At 40.5% G+C, this 21,077-nt stretch overlaps 1 protein-coding gene across 9 annotated transcripts in view; it reads right to left on the bottom strand.

Annotated features, from left to right (window-relative positions):
- Positions 1-21,077, bottom strand: part of ACACA (acetyl-CoA carboxylase alpha) — a 332,443-nt gene that overhangs the window by 190,870 nt on the left and 120,496 nt on the right. For all 9 annotated transcript variants that reach the window (XM_031657026.1, XM_031657027.1, XM_021928272.2 and 6 more), the window contains 6 exons: positions 11,588-11,720; positions 9,985-10,123; positions 4,453-4,562; positions 3,581-3,662; positions 2,489-2,587; positions 1,043-1,149 (listed from right to left, as the gene is read on the bottom strand). In XM_031657026.1, coding sequence (XP_031512886.1) covers positions 1,043-1,149; positions 2,489-2,587; positions 3,581-3,662; positions 4,453-4,562; positions 9,985-10,123; positions 11,588-11,720 — 670 coding nt within the window. The remainder of the gene's footprint in view (positions 1-1,042; positions 1,150-2,488; positions 2,588-3,580; positions 3,663-4,452; positions 4,563-9,984; positions 10,124-11,587; positions 11,721-21,077) is intronic.

The raw sequence follows: 21,077 nt of genomic DNA, 5'->3' as shown, positions 1-21,077 counted from the left end.
TTAACTTAAAATGCAAACAATACAGCAAAATTATTTGAACATTCAGCATCCCTCTTGAATTTATAACACACGAGTCAAACTAAAGCAGTGTATTTTTCTTATAATAGCCTCTTTCATTATCTTTCATTATACCTGAAAGCATAACTAACACTTTAAACTATTTATAAAAATTAAAGGGGAACAAATTGGAGGGACCTATAAGGAAAGAAAAGTTAATGGTGGGGAAAGGATCTCCTTTTGCCTAGGTTCAGATTTTTACATGGATAGACAACAATTAAGAGTAACACTTTCAGTCTTTCTTGGTTCACTCCCTTGCTCCTCCCCAAGGGAAAAATAATAAATTATGTGACTGGTCAACTTGGAAGGAGGGACTGAATATGCATAGTTCAGCCTTTTCCCCTTTGGGATCAACCCACTGCACAGGACATATGCTCTTTGTCAGCTCTCAGCCATACACTAAGCTGAATTAAGCTCGCTCTCTGTCGAGGGAAATCTGTGGTCATTCAGCACTGCCAGTAACCAATGGGTGAGTGAGCCTGCTTAACTCTGGTGTTCAGTTTACAAATCTGATTGTTGCTGCACACTTAAGCCATTTTCACCAACATCACTGTTCGTAATAAAGCTGACTGTTTGGTCTCTGCCTCCTGGCTTCTTGGTTCTGAATTCAACCAGTGGAAAAAAGTATGTTGTTTGTTGTCCCTGCCCTCACACACTAACAGGTGTGAGAGAGAGAGAATCAGCACCTCCTTAAAACTCTGACTTAATCACCTAAGAAATGTTCTGTCTAGATGAGCAGCCTGCTTCGAAATGAATTTAGATTGTTTACATTTAAAGTCACCTCCTCAATCTGTATTTTTTAAAGTAAAAAGACTTATGCAATCTAAAGAGAAACCAGAGTATTCTATACTTTTAAACTATACCTCCTGGTTTTACATGCCTAACACCACCTTGGGTATATATCACGAGCCAGACTCCCAATCTCCACATTTGTGACTATAATTGGTCAGTTGAAAGGTATCACTCCCTGGAGTTAGTAACCTACCTGTAGCCCGTCATCCACATCTTTCACATAACCTTTTTCATATAGCTCCTGGGGAACATTTAAGATACGTTTTGAAAAATCATTTTCCTGCCAGTCCATACGAAGACCTGCAATAGACAATAGCAACTTAGGGCAATTACAAGAGCTTCTGCTCTTGTCAATTTTCTGCTCTGCATTCTTTAAAATGCTATCATATTTATCCAAAATTGAGAGTGGATGGGAGAAAGAAGGATGCCATAAAACCCTGATCAGACCTTGGGGTTAACAGGATTTAGCCATAGCATGACCCAGCAACTTGGGTTCTTATGCTGGCAAAAGCCACATGAGCTAACAGGGAGCAACTTATAAAAATGCAAAGACATACAAGACCAAAACAAACAAACAAAAAAAGAGCATGGCATACTTCTCACAGCAACTCAGCAGGCAAAATACCTTCAAACTGTGTGTTCAGGCCTGCTCCAGGGCCAAGAGGTCTGGGAAATAATTCAATCTTTATGAGCCCTTGGAAATAGAAATGGCGGTTTTATCGGCCTCAGCAGAGTCATGATTCCATGCTCTCTGAACGTCCCTGTACTCAGCCACAAGGGGAACACTATAGCCTCTCCATTCAAACAAGAACAAATTCAATCATCTATTTTAAACGATTTGACCCAGCAGATCTGGAGAGGATATTGCAATCTCCCTGGAGAGCCAGAGTAACCAGGGTTCAAATCTGTTCAGCCTCAAGACAATGGTCATTCCCATTTAAAAGAAGTTTTAGTGTATGTCTGCTCCCAGTGCTTGAGTACTAAAAAAAAAAAAAAAAAAAAAAAAGATTCATATTGTTATCAGCTATAATAATTCACATGGAACTCTTTAAGGGATTTGTTGAGAATAAATCATTTTCTGAAAATTCTTGCCCCTCTGGCATGCATGGAAGAAAGGTTAATTACTGACCTCATTTTCTGCATCAAGGACAACTGAGGTTTAATGGTTTTTAAACAGTCAAAGCAAATTATCAACAGATTGTGGGTTGATATCAAGAAAACATTGGCAAGTAAACATTTGAGTAGGTTTTAGGTTTTTCTTAGTGATCCAGACTACTCCCAGGCAGGTCCGAAGACCTAATTCTACCTGGGAAGCCCACCTCTGAGGAAGATTCTAGCCTACCCAGAGTACATCTAAACCCACAAAACCATGTATGTGCTTTCCCAGAGTTTCTCCAAGTTAACTCACAAGATCACTCTAGATCACAGTTTAGTATCTGTGTCCCTGGAACTAAATTTATATTCCTAAGATAAAAGAATCACAGGTGTATTAATTAAGCCAGGAGCTACACGGTACCATTAATCAACCAGTATTCCATTTCCTGTCAAGTATCCCAATACTTTTTCAAAAGAGGTAAGTCCCAAATATCCTACTGACCTATTTTGTACTTCAAGATACAAACAAGAATTCAGTTCTTACCACTGCCACTCCAGGGAAGAGTTGGGATACCTGCAGTTTGAGCCACTATGGAAGATGCAATCTTATCCCCTAAAGCCCACATGGCCTGGCTTGGAGGACCTAAAAACAAAACAGGAAAAGAATCCTGACTGTAACATCTTGGCCTCATTTCTGGCACATGTAGTTGCCTTGTATCATAGCTATTTATGTATTTGTCTTGTCCTCCCCGACCCCTCACATATCAAGGAGATCATAAATTGATTATGGGGACTATTATGCTTTGACTTACCTTTGTACCATCTATGACACCTAATGTAGTAAGCTTTTTGTACAGAGTGAGAGCTCAATATATATAAATATATGCTGAATTAAATTTTTGACAAATCTAGCTATAATGTTATCATTCTTCATGATTCAACTTTACCAGATCAATAAAGTCTTCTTTTTTAAGTCAATATCCTGAAATAAGGACTTTAAAGTTTTAGGATTCAAGTCTGAAATAGCATACCCTCTTTGGTCTTAGGGGAACCCAAAAAGGAGACTTATCTTTAATAAGGTTTAGAAAACATAATGTTCATTATTTAAGGTCTCTGAGACAGACAGAAAAATACTTTGAGCTATATAACCTCTCTTTTCCTCTCTGGTATAATGACAGCAGAAAAGTCAGAAGTATCTCTCACCTGTAGCACCTACATGCTTAAATGCAAAGGTGCTGATTCATATTTAACGGCACACTGCCAGGGCATCCTGAGTATTCAATTATCTTCACTATCTAAAAACAGGTAATTTTCCCACATGCTTTCTTAAGGTTAGTTGCAAAGTTTTAAAAGGTCAGTGTTTTAGAAACCAAAGCCTTCTCCACATCTCCATATCGGACCCAGGGACAGAAAACAAAATCAAGATGAAGTGAGATAAGCAAGAAATGAAAAAAATGAAAGAAATGAAGAGGGTTACTCTGAGAGTTAGTAATAGATTGAGAAAAAAAAAAAAAAAGAGAGAGAGAGAGAGAGCGCCCAGCACATCTTAAACAGAAGATCAGACTATAGAGTAAAATGTGGGCAAAATTGACAAAAAGAAACAGAAAGACAGGGACAGTATGTCAGAACAGCTTACCCATGAAGGCAATGCCATTTTTCAAGAGAAGTTCCGGTAGTTTGGGATTCTCAGAAGCATGACCCCAGCCAGCCCACACTGCCTGCAAGGGAATATAATATAATTCATTCTTAAAATTCACTCAAAACCCCCACAAACTGCATGACTTTCTATCCAGGCTGGCCCTATTTCATGAGGTACAATAGTTCCACAGCAGCCTAATGCTTAACTCAGCTTCTATGCTTGATTGTTGGCAAACTCTTTACAGAGTAACAATAAGTAGTCCATTGTGGCAAGATCTCTGAAGGGGTCAAAACCAAGTTGAAACTGATATTAAGATCCAGTTATTCTTGTTGCTCTTTAGGAAACTCAATTCATAGCCTAGGCTGTAAAGGGCATTTTCTAGAAATACTGGCTATGTTTCACATATTCAATTACTATGGCCACTCCATTACATCTTTATTGATTACACTGCCCTTTAAGTTTAGAGTTTTTTCTCTTGGGGCTTTAAGATACCTACCCTAAACTTACTAACACAACGTGACAGGGAAGAAACAGCCTATTTCTTTAATATACCACCATCATTTAGGCTAATATTCCACAAGAAATAGGTAATTTTTACTTACTGGGGATGGCTCAAAGGTGAGATACCTAGAATAAATAATCTCTGAAAGATGCTTCCAAACTTTCTGTTTGTATTAGGTTTACTTTATTTTTAGCCATTCCATTATTTCCATCTTTCTTTTCCTTATTTGGTTTAGTTATCTCATATACAGGCATTTAATAATTTTCAAAAAAGATGCTTTACAAAAATGTTCTTCTCTGGATATCCCCCTGTGCCTAACTATAAAATGGCTGAATTTGGTTTTAAAGGACACATTGGCGTCTCTTACTTGTACTGGGATCCTTTTAGCAATATCAAGAATTAATTCCACATTTGCATAGTTGTTGTTGTTTGGTCCTCCAGGCACCGGCACGTAGTGATCTGCCATCTTAATGTATTCTGAAAATGCAAGCAAATTAAAAGAGAACACATGATTGTTTTCTTCCAAAAATTTAATTGCACAGCAAAACTATGTAAAGGTCAGGAACTATCATAAGTAACCACAGGACAAAGAGCATTAATAGGATAATTTCCAGGACCATTTAATTGGGGTCTCTTAGTTTGTTAAGTCACAAGCACTAATATGAGCTACCCCCATATTTAGAAGCTCTTATACTAAAACAGCAGTTCTCCAATATTTCATTTTGTAATCTTTCTGAGGAATCTTTACGACTTCTATATCAAGGCTGATGTGTCTCTCAGTGGCCCAAGTGCAATTACTCTATTCTGAGAAAAAGTTCTAGTCCTGACATTCTTTGTCTTTAACTGGCACTGGACCTAGACTCTTTTCCTGGTGCAGAGCTTGACAGAATGGAGAAAGATAGGAGAGCCTGAATGGCTTGCAAACTGGCTAAACAAGAAAGGTTAGTTACAGGAGTGTCTGGGAAGAGTGTATCTGGAAACAGGTATTTGAAAGAAACTTGAGAAAGATAACCACTTTCTCATGTATATTTGTTGTACCGTATTCCCTTTCAAATTTGTCACCTAACATCTATCTTCCTATTCTGGCAATGACAATTGTAACAGAAGAGCTACCACGTGTAGGGACTGTAACTAACACTTTATATATACATTATCTCATTTAATTCTCTCATCAACCCAATACTTGATATGTGACAGAAAATGATGGCTTGGAGGAGTTAAGTAACTTGCTCAAAGTTCATTTCCTCCATTTATATATTTATTTTAGCTTTCAAATTTCAACTCAAGCATCCAACATTATTTATTAACAGTTCTTTTATCTCGCTCTTTTTTTAAAAATTTAAGTTCCAGGATACATGTGCAGGACATCCAGGTTTATTACATAGGTAAACATGTGCCATAGTGGTTTGCTGCACCTATCAACTCATCAGTTAGGTATTAAGCCCCACATGCACTGGCAAAGGGCATGAACAGACTCTTTTCAAAAGAAGACATTTATGCGGCCAACAAACATATTTAAAAAAAAAAAAAAAAGCTCAACATCAGTGATTATTAGAGAAATGCATATCAAAACCATAATGAGATACCATCTCATGACAGTCAGAATGGTGATTATCTTGTTCTTATTTCTAAAAGATTTTAAGTCCTTTCTAAAAAAAAAAAAAAAAAACACTACTAAAAAAAAAAATTCTGCTAGAATGTCTTCAAAATTAAAATAGGTTTATTGTTCTCTTTGATTATAGGAGGGAAAGCATGTAAATTATTAAATAATGTTAGATAATACAACAGACTATAACAATACTATATTTTAAAAGTCAAAATTGGCTGAGTGTGGTGGATTACCCAAAGTAATCCCAGCACTTTGGGAGGCTGAGGTGGGCAGATCATGAGGTCAGGAGATGGAGACCATCCTGGCTAACACGGTGAAACCCCATCTCTCTAAAAATACAAAATATTAGCCGGGGATGGTGGCACACGCCTGTATTCCCACCACAGACAGAGGGAGGCTGAGGGAGGCTGAGGCAGGAGAATCGCTTGAACCTGGGAGGCAGAGGTTGCAGTGAGCCGAGATTGCGCCACTGCACTCCAGCCTGGGGGACAAAGTGAGACTCTCACCCATTGTCCCACCTCAAAGACAACTAGTTTATGCTTTATTGTATATAAATATATATTTTTTGGTATATATATATGTTTAATTTTTTGATGGATACCTAATATTTCAATAGGCTATATAATTCATTTGACTACTAACTTATTGATGGAAGTACAGATTATTTACAATTTGAAAAATAATAAAATAATGTGTATCCCTGAATGGCTATCCAATTATATCCACAGATACGTTACTAGCAATAAAACTACTGGGTCAAAAGGTATTCATATTTTCAGACTCTCACCAGCAACGTGGGTACCAAATACTCTCACCTATGTTAGGTATTATGAATGTTTTCAATTTTGTGAGTTTTGTAAGTTAAAAAAAAAATTTTTAGTATTGTTTTGGTTTAGATTTCTTTTTTGTTTGTTTCTTTGTTTTTGAGACAGGGTCTTACTCTGACACCCAGACTGGAATACAGTGGCATGATCATGGCTCACTGCAACCTCGACTTCCTGGGCTCAGGTGATTCTCCCACCTCAGCCTCCAGAGTAGCTGAGACTACAGGCATGTGCCTCTATGCCCAGCTAATTTTTGCATTTTTTGTAGCGACCAAGTTTCACCACATTGTCCAGGCTGACCTTGAACTTCTGGTCTCAAGTGATCCGCCTGCCTTGGCCTCCTCAAGTGCTGAGATTACAGGCATGAGCCACCATGCCTGGCCCTCCATACTTTTTATCAATAAGGTATAATCTCTTAATCTTAAGGTAGAGTATCTTCACAGATAACATGACGAATAATATGGTATCAAGGATTTGCATCAAAATAATTGTGCATGGGGTTAAGAATATAGATGAAACTAGATTAGCCATGAGTTGATAATTATTGATATTGCATGACAGGTAGATGGGAAGGGATTAATTATACTCTTCAACTTTTACATAGTTAAACACACACACACACACACACACATCAAAAAACACATTCATTTAAAATGCAAATCCTTAGATGTCCAACACACACACATACTCTCCTCAAAAGACAAAGTCTGTGCTTCAGAGGATGGAAAACAAGGCCCCCCTTGGCAAATACTATATCACATCTTGTAGCCACCTGTAATTTCTAGAAAACCACTTGTGTCATACCTTTATGCATTTGTATATGCTGTTCTTTCTGTCTGGTACACCTTTCTCTCCCTTCAATTGCTTCACTAACTCTTACTCATTCTTGGTTAGACATAATCTCTTTCAGAAAGCTTTCTCTCTTTTTTTTTTATTTCGTTGAGACTGAATCTCGCTTTGTGGCCCAGGCTGGAATGCAGTGGCACGATCTCGGCTCACCACAACCTCCTCCTCCTGGGTTCATACAATTCTCCTGCCTCAGCTTCCGAGTAGCTGGATTTACAAGCACCAGCACCATGCCCAGCTAATTTTTGTATTTTTAGTAGACACATTGTATTTCATCATGTTGGAGTCCCAAACTCCTGACCTCAAGTGATCTACCGGCTTCGGCATCCCAAAGTGCTGGGATTACAGGCATGAGCCACCACACTCAGCCTAAGAAAGTTTTCTCTTAAGACTGCACCCAAGAATTAGATGTCTCATCTCTGTGTTCTCACCGGACCCTGTGCATGTTTCTTTTATAGCACTTACCTCATTGTATTGAAATTATTTGTTTCCAGCCGGGCGCGGTGGCTCAAGCCTGTAATCCCAGCACTTTGGGAGGCCGAGACGGGTGGATCACAAGGTCAGGAGATCGAGACTATCCTGGCTAACATGGTGAAACCCCGTCTCTACTAAAAAAATACAAAAAACTAGCCGGGCGCGGTAGCGGGCGCCTGTAGTCCCAGCTACTTGGGAGGCTGAGGCGGGAGAATGGCGTGAACCCGGGGGGCGGAGCTTGCAGTGAGCCGAGATCGCGCCACTGCACTCCAGCCTGGGAGACACAGTGAGACTCCGTCTCAAAAAAAAAAAAAAAAAAAGAAATTATTTGTTTCCTACAACAAGATCACATCTTATTCAACTGTCAGTCTCCATGTTAAGTGAATGAATAAATGAATTAATTGGAGTACCAGGTAGAAATGAATGAGGAAAAAGAAACTGGGCTGAGCGCAGTGGCTCACACCTGTAATCTTAGCACTTTGGGAGGGAAAGGCAGGTGGGTCACAAGGTCAAGAGACCGAGACCATCCTGGCCAACACGGTGAAACCCTGTCTCTACTAAAAATACAAAAATTAGCTAGGCGTGATGGTGTGCACCTGTAGTCCCAGCTACTTGGGAGGCTGAGGCAGGAGAATCACTTGAACCCTGGAGGCAGAGGTTGCAGTGAGCTGAGTTTGCGCCACTGCACTCCAGCCTGGTGACAGAGCAAGACTCTGTCTCAAAAAAAAAAAAAAACCAAAAAACCAAACAAAAAACCACGCAAGATAATTTGTATTTATTATAGATGATCTCATCTTTACAATTATCTAGTGAAATAGACATTAGGATCTTCCTTTTATAAGCATGAAACTTGTGGCTCAGAGATGTGAAAGTATGCATCTAAATGATTTCACATAATAACATGATATAGTTTGAATGTATGTCCCTCACCAAATGTCATGTAGAATTGTAATCCCCAGTCTCGGAAACAGGGCCTGGTAGGAGGTGTTTGGATCATGAGGGCAGCTCCCTCATGAATGGCTTGGGCCATCTCCTTGATGATACATGAGTTCTCACTCTAAGTTCATATGAGATGTGGCTGTTTAAAAGTGTGTGGCACCCTCCCCGCCACCGCATTCTCTGTCTTATTCCTGCTCTGGCTGTGTGATGTGCCTACTCCCCCTTCACCTTGCTCCAGGATAGTAAGTGTCCTGCAGCCTCCCCAGAAGCAGAGCAGTTACCAGTACCATCCTTCCTGTAAAGCCTGCAGAATCGTGAGCCAACTAAACCTCTTTTCTTTACAAATTACCTAGCCTCAGGTATTTCTTTATAGCAATGCAAGAATGGCCTAATATATAACATTTGCTTTCTAATAAATTGGTGACTTCTCGATTTCTAAATAAGATGATATAATAACCTTTCTTTCTTAGGCATAATCATAATAACATTGTCTCAACAAAGAAAAAACATATGCAGACTAAAATAAGTACAAAAGGATAACTCTTTTTCACAGCTGCTTAGGAGTAAAAGATTAAAAAAAGTTTAAAAAGATAACTCTTCACATTATCTGTGGGTACTCTACCTTAAGAGATTATACCTTAGTGATAGAAGGTATGGAGAAGAAAGACTAGTCACATCTTTCAGCTATACCAAGAGTCTTTATCTATAACTATCAGACAGAGAACCATCTGAGTAAAAAGAATATGTAGAAGAATTTACAGAGTGAAACACGCTTCGGTCCCAAAAGATCTCTGCTTCAGGAGGAAAAAAAAAAAATCTTAGCCCAAAGTTTTTCTATAATTCAATATAACGCATAAGGAAAACAGCATTTCCTTCTAAATCTTTCCACTTACACATTCCAAAGAATGCGGCATAGCAAATACTTAACACTGAAAAAGGCATACACTTGAAAGGCCAAATCAATACTTTTGTTAAATTTCTTCCTACCTAGCCCTAGAACACAGGAATCTGTATTGAGGTTGACTATAGTGCAATCACTTTTATATGCCTATTACTGACACATTTTAAACAGAAATTATTTTAAAAGAATTTTACTTGGAAGTCTTGTGTTTGGGAATCCCCCTAAGTTAACATTCTCCTACTTAAAGGCTGTGCTATTCCATGTTTTAGTTTTGAGAGTGATGCTTTCATAATGCTAATAACTCACCTGCATTGGCTTTAAGGTCTTCAGGTGTGACCATGACAACGAATCGAATTGCACGTTCATTTCGAAACATTTCATAAGACCACCTACGGATAGACCGCATGCATTTCACTGCTGCAATGCCATTGTTAGCAATAAGAACCTGGGAGGGGAAAGGAGATGGGAATGGGAGGAAAAGGCAGAAAAAAGGCAATAATGGAGGAAAAGAGATGAGAGAATTTTTGTATATCTATCTTTCTGTGTAAAAGTCATACTTTTAACCAAGAATTCTTGTTACTAGTCCAGACTGTTAGAAACTGGCTTCCCCATGGCCAAGCAATGTCTAAATGTTAGCTAAGCAAATACTTGAGTATGTGCCAGCTAAAACATACTCCTTTCTAACTTCATTTGTTTGAAGGGAAAAGTCACAATTACTTAAATCCTGTGAGTTTGTGAATTATTCTACCATACTACCATATCAATTACTAGGGAACAGAAGAAAATGAAATTCAGAGGGATGACATATTATGAAATCAGGAGTAGGGGAAGGCCAACCAGTGCAGGGCCATGCATTTTTCTCTGTTGCAATAAAGTTAGGTACACAGCACTGAACATGTTTAAAAATCCTGGTATTAGTTACTTTTCTGCAAAATACTGAATTCCAATACCTTAGAATTGTAAAGAATGCCTCAGAAAGAATGGTCACTGTTGTAGAAAAATCAAATAATCCCGAGACTTTCTGTAAACAAACCTTTTATCGCCTTACCTATCTTGCAGTCATGCCTCTGAGGATAGCACAGACTAATAGACACATAATCTATCTTTATTGGAAGACTAATAAAAGGATGCTGCTGAAGTAATACTTTTAAGAGTGGAAATATAGGTCCCCATCCTTTAATCTTTTAATCACTGGAAGCTATTTCAGCCAAGTCATCCTCTCAGCTCTGACATGGTCTAGATAAAAGTGACACAGAATTACATTTCAGAATACCTGGAATCTCTAAGTATATCATGTGGTATATTCCCTTCAAACATCTCAAATACCTGATGGAAGCCAGTAAGTCACAGTGTATCAAACTCTTTAAGCCTTCTCTTCTGAAACTCTCTCTACTCCCTTAGCTTTCAATCCAATGCTGTGGCATATTGTTTCCCCACCAGCACCCACAAGCTAATCAATTCTTCATACCCTGTCGGATCAGTGCAGCCCCACCCTGTAAAACCCCAAGATCTTTCAAAAACATTTTTTGTTTTGAGACAGGGTTCCTCTGTCGCCCAGGTTGGAGTGCAGTGGCACAATCCATAGCTCACTGCAACCTTGAACTCCTAGGCTCAAGTGATCCTTCCGTTTCAGCCTCCCAAGTTGATAGTACTCAAAAATAACTTTATGCGCACTATTTTAACTCCTTAATTAGCTATGACTAAATTATCTGTGGTAAATACATATTATAGGAAAACAGTGAAATTCTATTAATAGGATGCTAGGGAGGCAGAAAGGCTAAAATTCACATAAAGAGGCAAAGCCTCTGAGAATCTGAATATCAATTGGGAGTAAATCCAGACAACAAATCTCGGCAAGCATTAAATCCTATGTGCTTTTGACAAAATAATTCAGCAAGTTACAACTTACCTTCTCAATCACTTTATTTCCCCCAAAGCGAGTAACAAATTCTGCTGGAGAAGCCACAGTGAAATCTCGTTGAGAATCTATTTTCTTTCTGTCTCGGCCCTGCTTTACTAGGTGCAAGCCAGACATGCTGGACCTATAAAAATAGAGAAGCCATAAAAACACCATCTATATTTTCTGGAGACCTGCTTTTCACTACCATACCCATAACAGTACTTTCACAACTGCATCCTGTGAAGACTGCATGCTGGCAGGTCATACACTTTTCAAATAAAAGAGAGAAAAGAAAATGATTCTTGCTTCTGGAAATTTAAGGAAAAAAAAAGCATTCCTGAATAATAAAAGACAATATCAAGGTTTCCCAACAGATGCCATCACAAAGAGATAGGCAAAGGATAGAATGAAATGAGATGGTAGAAATAATAGACTCAGAGACCAGAAAAGCCAAAAAACAAGTTACCAAAGTTGTTTCTGGATCACAACTCTGGTGTGCAGATGACCTTCACCTCTGTATCTCTGACTTCCATCTTTCTTATGAGCTATAACTCCACATTTTAAAACTGCCTACTAAATGTTTTACCTGGGTATCCCCTAGGTATTTCAAAATCAACAACTCCAAAACAAAATTCTTTTTTGAGACGAGTCTCGCTTCACGCCCAGGCTGGAGGCAGTGGCCGGATCTCAGCTCACTGCAAGCTCCGGGCCTCCCGGTTTTTACACCATCTCTTCCTGCCTCAGCCTCCCAGTAGCTGGGACTACAGGCTCACCACCACCGGCTAGTTTTTGTATTTTTAGTAGAGACCGGTTTCACCTGTTAGCTACAGGATGGTCTCAACTCCTGACCTCGTGATCCGGCCTGCCTCGCCTCCCAGATTACAGGCTTGAGCCACCGCCTCGCCTCCAAACAGCCCCTTACAAAGCAGCATAATATGCCATATTTAATCAATTTTAAGGTTCTACTTTTCTTTTTACTTTAAAAAAAATCTCCTAGGCCGGGTGCAGTGGCTCATGCCTGTAATCCCAGCACTTTGGGAGGCCAAGATGAGAGGATGGCTTGAGACCAGGAATTCGAGACCAGCCTAGGTAACATGGTGAAACCCTGTCTCTACAAAAAATACCAAAATTAGCTGGCACAGTCACGTGTGCCTGTAGTCCCAGTTACTTGGGGTGGGGGGAAGCTGAGGTAGGTGAATTGCTTGGGCGTGGGTGGTCAAGGCCATAGTCGTGCTACTGCACTCCAGCCTGGGTGACAGAATGAGATGGTGGGTGTCTCCAAAAAAAAAAAAAAATTCTAAAATTGGTATGTATTTTACAATTGATGCCTTATTACATTGGCAGTACTGTTTTTGTTGTTGTTTTGAGACAGAGTCTTGCTCTGTCGCCCAGGCTGGAGTGCACTGGCCAGATCTCAACTCACTGCAACCTCTGCCTCCCAGGTTCAAGCGATTCTCCTGCCTCAGCCTCCAGAGTAGCTGAGAACTGCAGGCATGTGCCACCATACCTGGCTAATTTTTGTATTTTTAGTAAAGACAGGGTTTCGCCATGTTGACTAGGCTGGTCTCAAACTCCTGACCTCAGGTGATCTGCCTACCTCGGCCTTTCAAAGTATTGCAATTACAGGCATAAGCCACCACGCCCGGCCAGCAGTACTGTATTTTTTCCTTAGTGGTACGTAAAATAATAGCGTTTCTAACAATCAGTGGCACCTTGGATTAGACAAAATATGACAGTGGAAACAGCACAGGCCTGGGTTTACATTCCAGATCTGTCCACTTAAATGATCTTTTGCAAATAATTTAATCTTCTCAGCTTCAGTGTTCTCTTTGTAAAATATGCATAATATTCACTGTCCCAGTTATTTACCTATTGTCTCTCAGCTCCAAACCTACTCTTTTATGCTCTGCTCTGTGACAATGGGCCAATATTTTGCAAACTTCATTTCCAAGACTCCTTTGCTAGCTCCTTCCTGTTCTGTTCACCAAACCAAAAGGCAGAAAGGTAAGAAAAGGGCCTTCCTTCCTATTTTCCAGCTGTTACCAGCATTGCTGCAGCAGTAACAGAGACTTAATTCCAGTCTCTAGCTTCTTTCAATTGTCTGGTGAAAAGCCATAGAGGTACCAGCAGCAGTGGGTTGTGGCTCTTTGGCAGTCAGAATATCAACATTGCCATGCACACTTATCCTCTGGACAGCACTGCCTGGGCCTATCATTCACCTGTCAGGCCAAGGATCTGAGTACCAGCTACTCAAAGCTTATGCCCAGAGGTCCAGGAACCAGCCCCCCAGAGGACCTCCACCAAGCTCCTAGGTTCTGGTAACACTACTTCCCTTTTGTTCTCCCAGCCTTAGGGGTGAAAGCTACTTTCTCTAGTTATTAACTCTGAGGTACCTCAGCATGCCTTTTGTTGTTGTTGTTGTTCTTTTATTCTCTAACACTCAATTAAGCAATTCTCACTACTGAATGTTCTCTGTTTATAACATCTAGTACAATTTATTTTCCTTGTGACAGCACCTTGATTGACAGACCCTCCAAAAGAGTGCTCGGAGGATAAAGTAAGATAGTGGACATAAGCTCCTTTGTACACTGCTTGATAGACAGCTATTTTCTTTTTCTATTCCCGCCTTTTCTTCCTTGCCCCTACAATTTAAACTTGATGGGACAGTAAGGTATCTTTTCAAAATAAGAAGGTATGATTAAAAATCTTCCCACATGCAGCACACTATCTAGCTTTCTGTGCACATACATAGTTTTACATATACAAATATAAATAAGACCAATCTTTCTTTCTTCTCTGAATGTATCTATGCATAAAACTCAATGAGTGGGCATTTTCTCTACACTTCACATGACTTAGTGTGGCTCTTAACTTGCAAAACCACCACCTACAGGAGCATAATAAAAAGGGACAACGCCAGGCGCGGTGGCTCACACCTGTAATCCCAGCACTTTGGGAAGCCAAGGCAGGCGGATCACTTGAGGCCAGGAGTTCTAGACCAGCTTGGCCAACATGGCGAAACCGCGTCTCTACTTAAAAAAAAAAAAAAAAAGTAGCCGGGCGTGGTGGCACACGTCCGTAATCCCAGCTACTCAGGAGGCTGAGGTGGGAGAATTGCTTGAACCCAGGAGGTAGAGGTTGCAGTGAGCAGAGATCAAGCCACTGCACTCCAGCCTGGGCGACAGAGTGAGACTACATCTCAAAAACAAAAAGACAAAAAAAAAAAAAAAAAAAACAAGAAGGGACAGTTCAGAGTCTAGCAGCTACTTTGCCTACCAGACTTAAGGACAGCCATAACAAAGGCTATACACTCTGCTGTTGGCACTCAATATAAAATGCTCTGTACCCTTCTTAGAGACTGACATTTCAAGCTGGTCAATCTATTAAAATTTTCTTCATCCTTTTCTATCCAGGTATTTAGTAATACTGCGTCTGGATTGGAACTTTAAAGTTAAGAGGCACCTTATAGAAAAAGAGGCCCACAAGAAGAATGATTTGTCTAAGGTCACAAAGGAAGTCTGTAGCATATACAGACCAGAAAACCAGGTTTCATGGTCACTTCAATGTTCTTCCAATTACACTATGCAACATATCTAATGATAATAAAACCAGAGGTCTAAAAACAGTGCCAGTGTACATGTTTTGTTTTGTTTTTTTAATTGCTTCATTTTTCCTTCATACATTATTTTTAATCTTTTTTATTATTGCACATATTTTTAAATAAACAAAAATTACCTTCCTGTCCTTAACTTTGTCATGAACCTATTTCTTTTGGGCCCCAAGTCCATGGATCATTATCAGTATATCAGACTGAGCAATAACATGAATGAATCTCAAAAACCTCATGTTCAGAGAAGGAAACCAGACACAAAAAAAATATATACCATATGACTCCATTTACATGACAAGGATAACTAATCTACAGTGCAGAACACAAATCAGTGGGCTGGGGCTGTGGGAACTGACTGCAAGGGGGTATGGGAATGATGGAAACATTCTATATCTTGATCTTGTAGTAATAGTTACACGGGTAGATATATGTGTTAAAACCATCAAACTACATAATTTTAAAAGGTGAATTTGGCCTGGTACAGTGGTTCACGCGTGTAAACCCAGCACTTTGGGAGGGCAAGGCAGAAGGATTGCTTGAGCCCAGGATTTCAAGATGAGCCTAGGCAACATAGAAAGAGCTCATCTATACAAAAAAAAAATCAAAAATTAGCAGGCCTTGGTGGCACACGCCTACAGTCCCAGCTACTTGGGAGGCTGAGGTGGGAGAATCACTTGAGCCAGGAAGACTAGGCTGCAGTAAGCTATGATCACGCCACTGAACTCCAGCCTGGGTGACAGAGTGAGATCCTGCCCTCCCCTGGCACCAAAAAAAAAAGGTAAACTTTACTGTATGTAAATTATACCTCCTTTTGAAAATACTCATTTATCTGCTGAGTGCGGTGACTCCCGCCTGTAATCCCAGCACTTTGGGAGGCCGAGGCAGGTGGATCACTTGAGGTCAGGAGTTTGAGACCAGCCTGACCAATATGGTGAAATGCCGTCTCTACTAAAATTACAAAAATTAGCCGGGCGCAGTGGCATGCACCTATAATCCCAGCTACTCGGGAGGCTGAGCAGGAGAATCGCTTGAACCCAGGAGGCGGAGGTTGCAGTGAGCCGAGATCACGTCACTACACTCCAGCCTGGGCGACACAGTTAGACTCCATCTCAAAAAAAAAAAAAAATCATTTAACTGTGCATATAAAACACGTACATTTGGCTGTAAATTATTCCTCAATAAAGTTGGCTTTTAAAGAACTGTTTAAAAAAAAAAAAAAAAAGAAATTGACTCTAGGCAAATGACCAATAAGTACTCCAGTGCCGGCACTATCCATGCAAAACAGGAAACATGGTGTGAAGCAATGCAAGCACATATGTGAAATTTGGCTCCACACTAAATCCTGCTTCATGCTTAACTGTATATAAAAAAAAGTGGCAAACTGCCAACAAATTTTCTTACAATACTTATTTTTACTTTAATCAAGACTAAGAACTTTAACTATGAAAATGTTAATTAGCCAAATTTCTCCAGTTCTCTATCAGGTTTTAAGGAATATATTTTATTATCTAAACTTTTCCACGTCTTTCTCCCCCTCCCTACCGGTTCCTTACTACATTGTTTCATAAACAACCTTTTCAAATCTGTAATTTGAACTAACTTTTAGATAACTTCTGAATTGGACATAATTATTTTTTCTCACTAATCACACAACACTTTCTGGCACATTTCATATACAGAATCATGCGTTAACTAGAATTCTTATCCTTAGTAACCTGAAACTTTAGTGAAACCCTAAAAAGCAAGAAATCCTGAACCGTCAGATAAAAGCATTATAGATAAGAACAATTCCACAATTTTTAGAAACATATTTCCCCATCTCACAACCGTTTTTTAATTGGAACTGACCCAGATATTCAATGAGCATCAAAAATAATTTTAAGACTTCTTTTTGAGACAGAGTCTTGCTCTGTCACCCAGGCTGGAGTGCAGTGGCGTAATCTCAACTCACTGTAACCTCCTCTTCCCGGGTTCAAGCAATTCTCCCGCCTCAGCCCCCCAGTAGCTGGGATTACAGGTACACACCACCATGCCCAACTAATTTTTGTATTTTCAGTACAGATGGGGTTTCGGCACATTGGCCGGGCTGCTCTCGAACTCCTGACCTCAGGTGATCCACCTGCCTTGGCCTCCCAAAGTACTGGGATTATAGGCATGAGCCACCACGCCTGGCCGAGATTTTAATTTACACAAAAAGTTTACCTAAAACATTTATCCCATTCACTGTACTCAATTATTTCAGGTTTAACAGTTTATTTAGATAACTTCTGTAAACGGAGATGTTAGACACTATCATTTAAAGTTAGTTATTTCCTTGCTAACCATGTTTTTAATAGCCAGTGAACATAAGGTGCTCACCTAAACCTAAGTAACAGCCTTAAAGTTAAATACATTGGTTTTTTTTTTTTTGGTTTTTTTTTTCCCAATAACTCAGAAGACTTAGCTAACAGCATTAAGTTACTCTCATTTGTTGAAAAAAAAAAGGCACAAAAACCAATATCATTTTGTTTGGGCTGAGTTAGTAGCTTTATAACCTTCTATGCCAAACACTGACATCTCAAAATATTTAGCAGAGACAAATATAAAATCCAGACAAAAATGTATTCTGACAATTCTGAAGACATTTCTAGCTTTATTTTACTATTAATTTTAAAGCTAGCTTGTTTAGTAAAGTTATACTTAAGTCACGTGAACTTGAAAATTGCTTAGACTTATTTAATTTATAAGTGTTCTTTTATTTATAAGCCAATTTGGTAGACACAACATGTAACAATAAGTGTGCACACAAATAAACACATCTAGACATGTATAGACGCACACAAACGAAGATTCAATAGCTTTTAACTTGGAATCTTAACCATGAGATAGCAGTACAAGCTTGGGGGGTTTTACTTTGTTTGCCCCAATAGATAATCCAATGAAGGCTGTGAACCAAAATTTCAGATAAAGCATTTTCGACGGCAGTTTGATACATGCAACTCCATCCCACTTTGCTATTCAACAGCAAGCTCGAGATTCCAAACAATATTGGGGCCAAACAGTATTGGAACTGTTAGAGAAAATTCTGAGGGCTTAATATTAGACCTCAGAACTCTGCCGAGGGTGTCCCCCTTGGAGAAGTTGAGGTCTGGAGGATCCCTGGGCCATCCTCCTTTGGGGTCCAGTCTTAGAGTGTCAGATGTTTCTGACCTTAGGTGGGCACTGGTGCCGCTTAGCATGTTTTCCCTTCAGAGGCAATGGCCTACTATGAGGTTTCCTTTTGTCCCTGGATGAAGGCCTCAACTTCTAGCATCCTTAAAATTTGATAAGGCCACACTTTCCCATGCTTCGTGTTCCACTAGAGTGATAGCCATGAACTGTAATGATAGGAACTGGAGGCTGGGTGGGTCTCTTTTGTCCTTAGCCAGTAGAGTAGGGGAAGGGAAGAATTTAGCATGAGAAAACAAGGTTTAAGTCACCTGAAACAAATGCCAGCCTGCCCCAAGCTTTGCCACACATAGGGATCAGGGACCACAACTGGAAAAGACAGAAAGCAGTCCTTCAGAGTAGCCCCAGGCAGAAACTTGTAGTTGCCTCTGTGTTTAGGTGCTGCCCACCAAGGGTCCCAAGTTGGAAAGGAAAAGAGAGAGAGAGAGAGAGAGACATTCCCCTGTATGGAGCAGGAAAAACAAAGGAGAAAAATAAACCCCAAATTTTGGGATTACCTCCTAGCTGGCTTGCCAAATTATGTTACCGGTGGAGGGTGTACAAGTTCTTGATGTTTTGAACAAAGAATTGAACAAAACGCACAAAGCAGGGAAAGAATAAAGCAACCAAAGCAGAGACTTACTGAAAATGAAAGCGCACGGCCAGGCTCAGCGGCTCACGCCTATAATCCCAGCACTTTGGGAGGCAGAGGTGGGGGGATAATATGAGGTCAGGAGTTCGAGACCAGCCTAGCCAACATGGTCAAACGTCATCTCTAATAAAAATACAAAAATTAGGCCGCGCACGGTGGCTCACGCCTATAATCCCGACACTTTGGGAGGCTGAGGCGGGCAGATCCCAAGGTCAGGAGATCGAGACCACCCTGGCTAACACAGTGAAACCCTGTCTCTACTAAAAAATACAAAAATTAGCTGGGCATGGTGGCAGGCGCCTATAGTCCCAGCTACTCAGGAGGCTGAGGCAGGAGAATGGCGTGAATCCGGGAGGTGGAGGTTGCAGTAAGCCGACTTCGCGCCACCGCACTCCAGCCTGGGCGAGAAAGAGCGAGACTCTGTCTCAAAAAAAAAAAAAAAAAGTAGCCAGCCACCAGTGGTGATGGGCGCCTGTAATCCCAGCTACTCGGGAGGCTGAGGCATGAGAACTGCTTGAACCCAGGAGGCAGAGGTTTCAGGGAGTCAAGATTGCACCACTGCACTCCAGCCTGGGCTACAGAGTGAGACTCCATTTCACAAAATCAAAATATTGAAATTAAAAAAAAAAAAAAAAAGGAAAAAGGAAAACGAAAGCACACTCTACAGGTTGGGAGCTGGCCCAAGCAAGCAGCTCAATGGTCTGGTTACAGAATTTTCTGGGGTTTATATACCCTCTAGAGAATTCCATTGTTACTTGGTGTACACCCTGTGTAAATGAAGATGATGAAGTAAAGTTACAAAGTCATTTATTCAGTGTACATCCTATGTAAATGAAGAGGATGTTTCCTGTCATAGCTGAAGTGTTTGTTTCCATTTGATTTAGTTCTAGGAAGTTCTTGGGTTCCCTGCCTCCAGGTCCTACTCACTTGCGTGACTCTCACTGTGTCCTCACAGAGTGGAAGGGACAAGGCAGATCTTTGGAGCCTATTTTGTAAGGGCACTAATCCCATTCATGAGCTCTGCCCCATGATCTACTCAACTCCCAAAGGCCCCACTTCTTGACATAGTGGTAATTAGATTTCAACATATACATTTTGTGTGTGTGTGAGACAGAGTCTCTCTCTGCAGCCCAGGCTAGAGAGCAGTAGCACGATCTCAGCTCAGTACAACCTCCATCTCCCAGGTTCAAGCAATTCTCATGCCTCAACCACCTGAGTAGCCGGGATTACAGGATCCCGCCACCACGCCTGGCTACTTTTTGTATTTTTGGTAGAGATGGAGTTTCGCCATGTTGCCCAGGCTGGTCTTGAACTCCTGGCCTCAGGTGATCTGCCCGCCTTGGCCTCCCAAAGTGCTGAGATTACAGATGTGAGCCACCACGCCCAGCCTCAACATATAAATTTTGGCAAAGACACATTCAGACACTATATATTAATACATACTTATATATATGCATGTTTTATTTATATATGTATAGGCATGAGGTTTTATATAAAAACAATGTTATATATAAAACACAATTAAGGCCGGGCACAGTGGCTCACACCTGTAATCCCAGCACTTCGAGAGGCCGAGGCGGGCGGATCACCTGAGGTCGGGAGTTCGAGACCAGCCGGACCAACATGGAGAAAGCCCGTCTCTACGAAAAGTACAAAATTAGCAGGGCATGATGGTGCATGCCTGTAATCCCAGCTACTCAGGAGACTAAGGCAGGAGAATCACTTGAACCCAGGCAGAGGTTGCGGTGAGCCAAGATCGCGCCATCGCACTCCAGCCTGGGCAACAAAAGTGAAACTCCGTCTCAAAAGGGAAAAAAAACCCACAACAACCACACACACGTGCATGTGTGTGTATATATATGTATATATGTGTGTGTGTATAGATATACATGTATATATACTTTTTTTTTTCTAAGACGGAGTTTCACTCTTGTTGTCCACACTAGAGTGTCACAGCGTGATCTCTGCTCACTGCGAATCAAGCAATTCTCCTGCCTCGGCCTCCCAAGTAGATGAGACTACAGGCGCCTGCCACCATGCCCAGCTAATTT

The sequence above is a fragment of the Papio anubis genome, chromosome 17 (genome assembly GCF_008728515.1).
Source record: "Papio anubis isolate 15944 chromosome 17, Panubis1.0, whole genome shotgun sequence".
In the NCBI taxonomy this organism is placed as follows: domain Eukaryota; kingdom Metazoa; phylum Chordata; class Mammalia; order Primates; family Cercopithecidae; genus Papio; species Papio anubis.
This window is presented reverse-complemented; position numbering and strand designations above follow the sequence as displayed.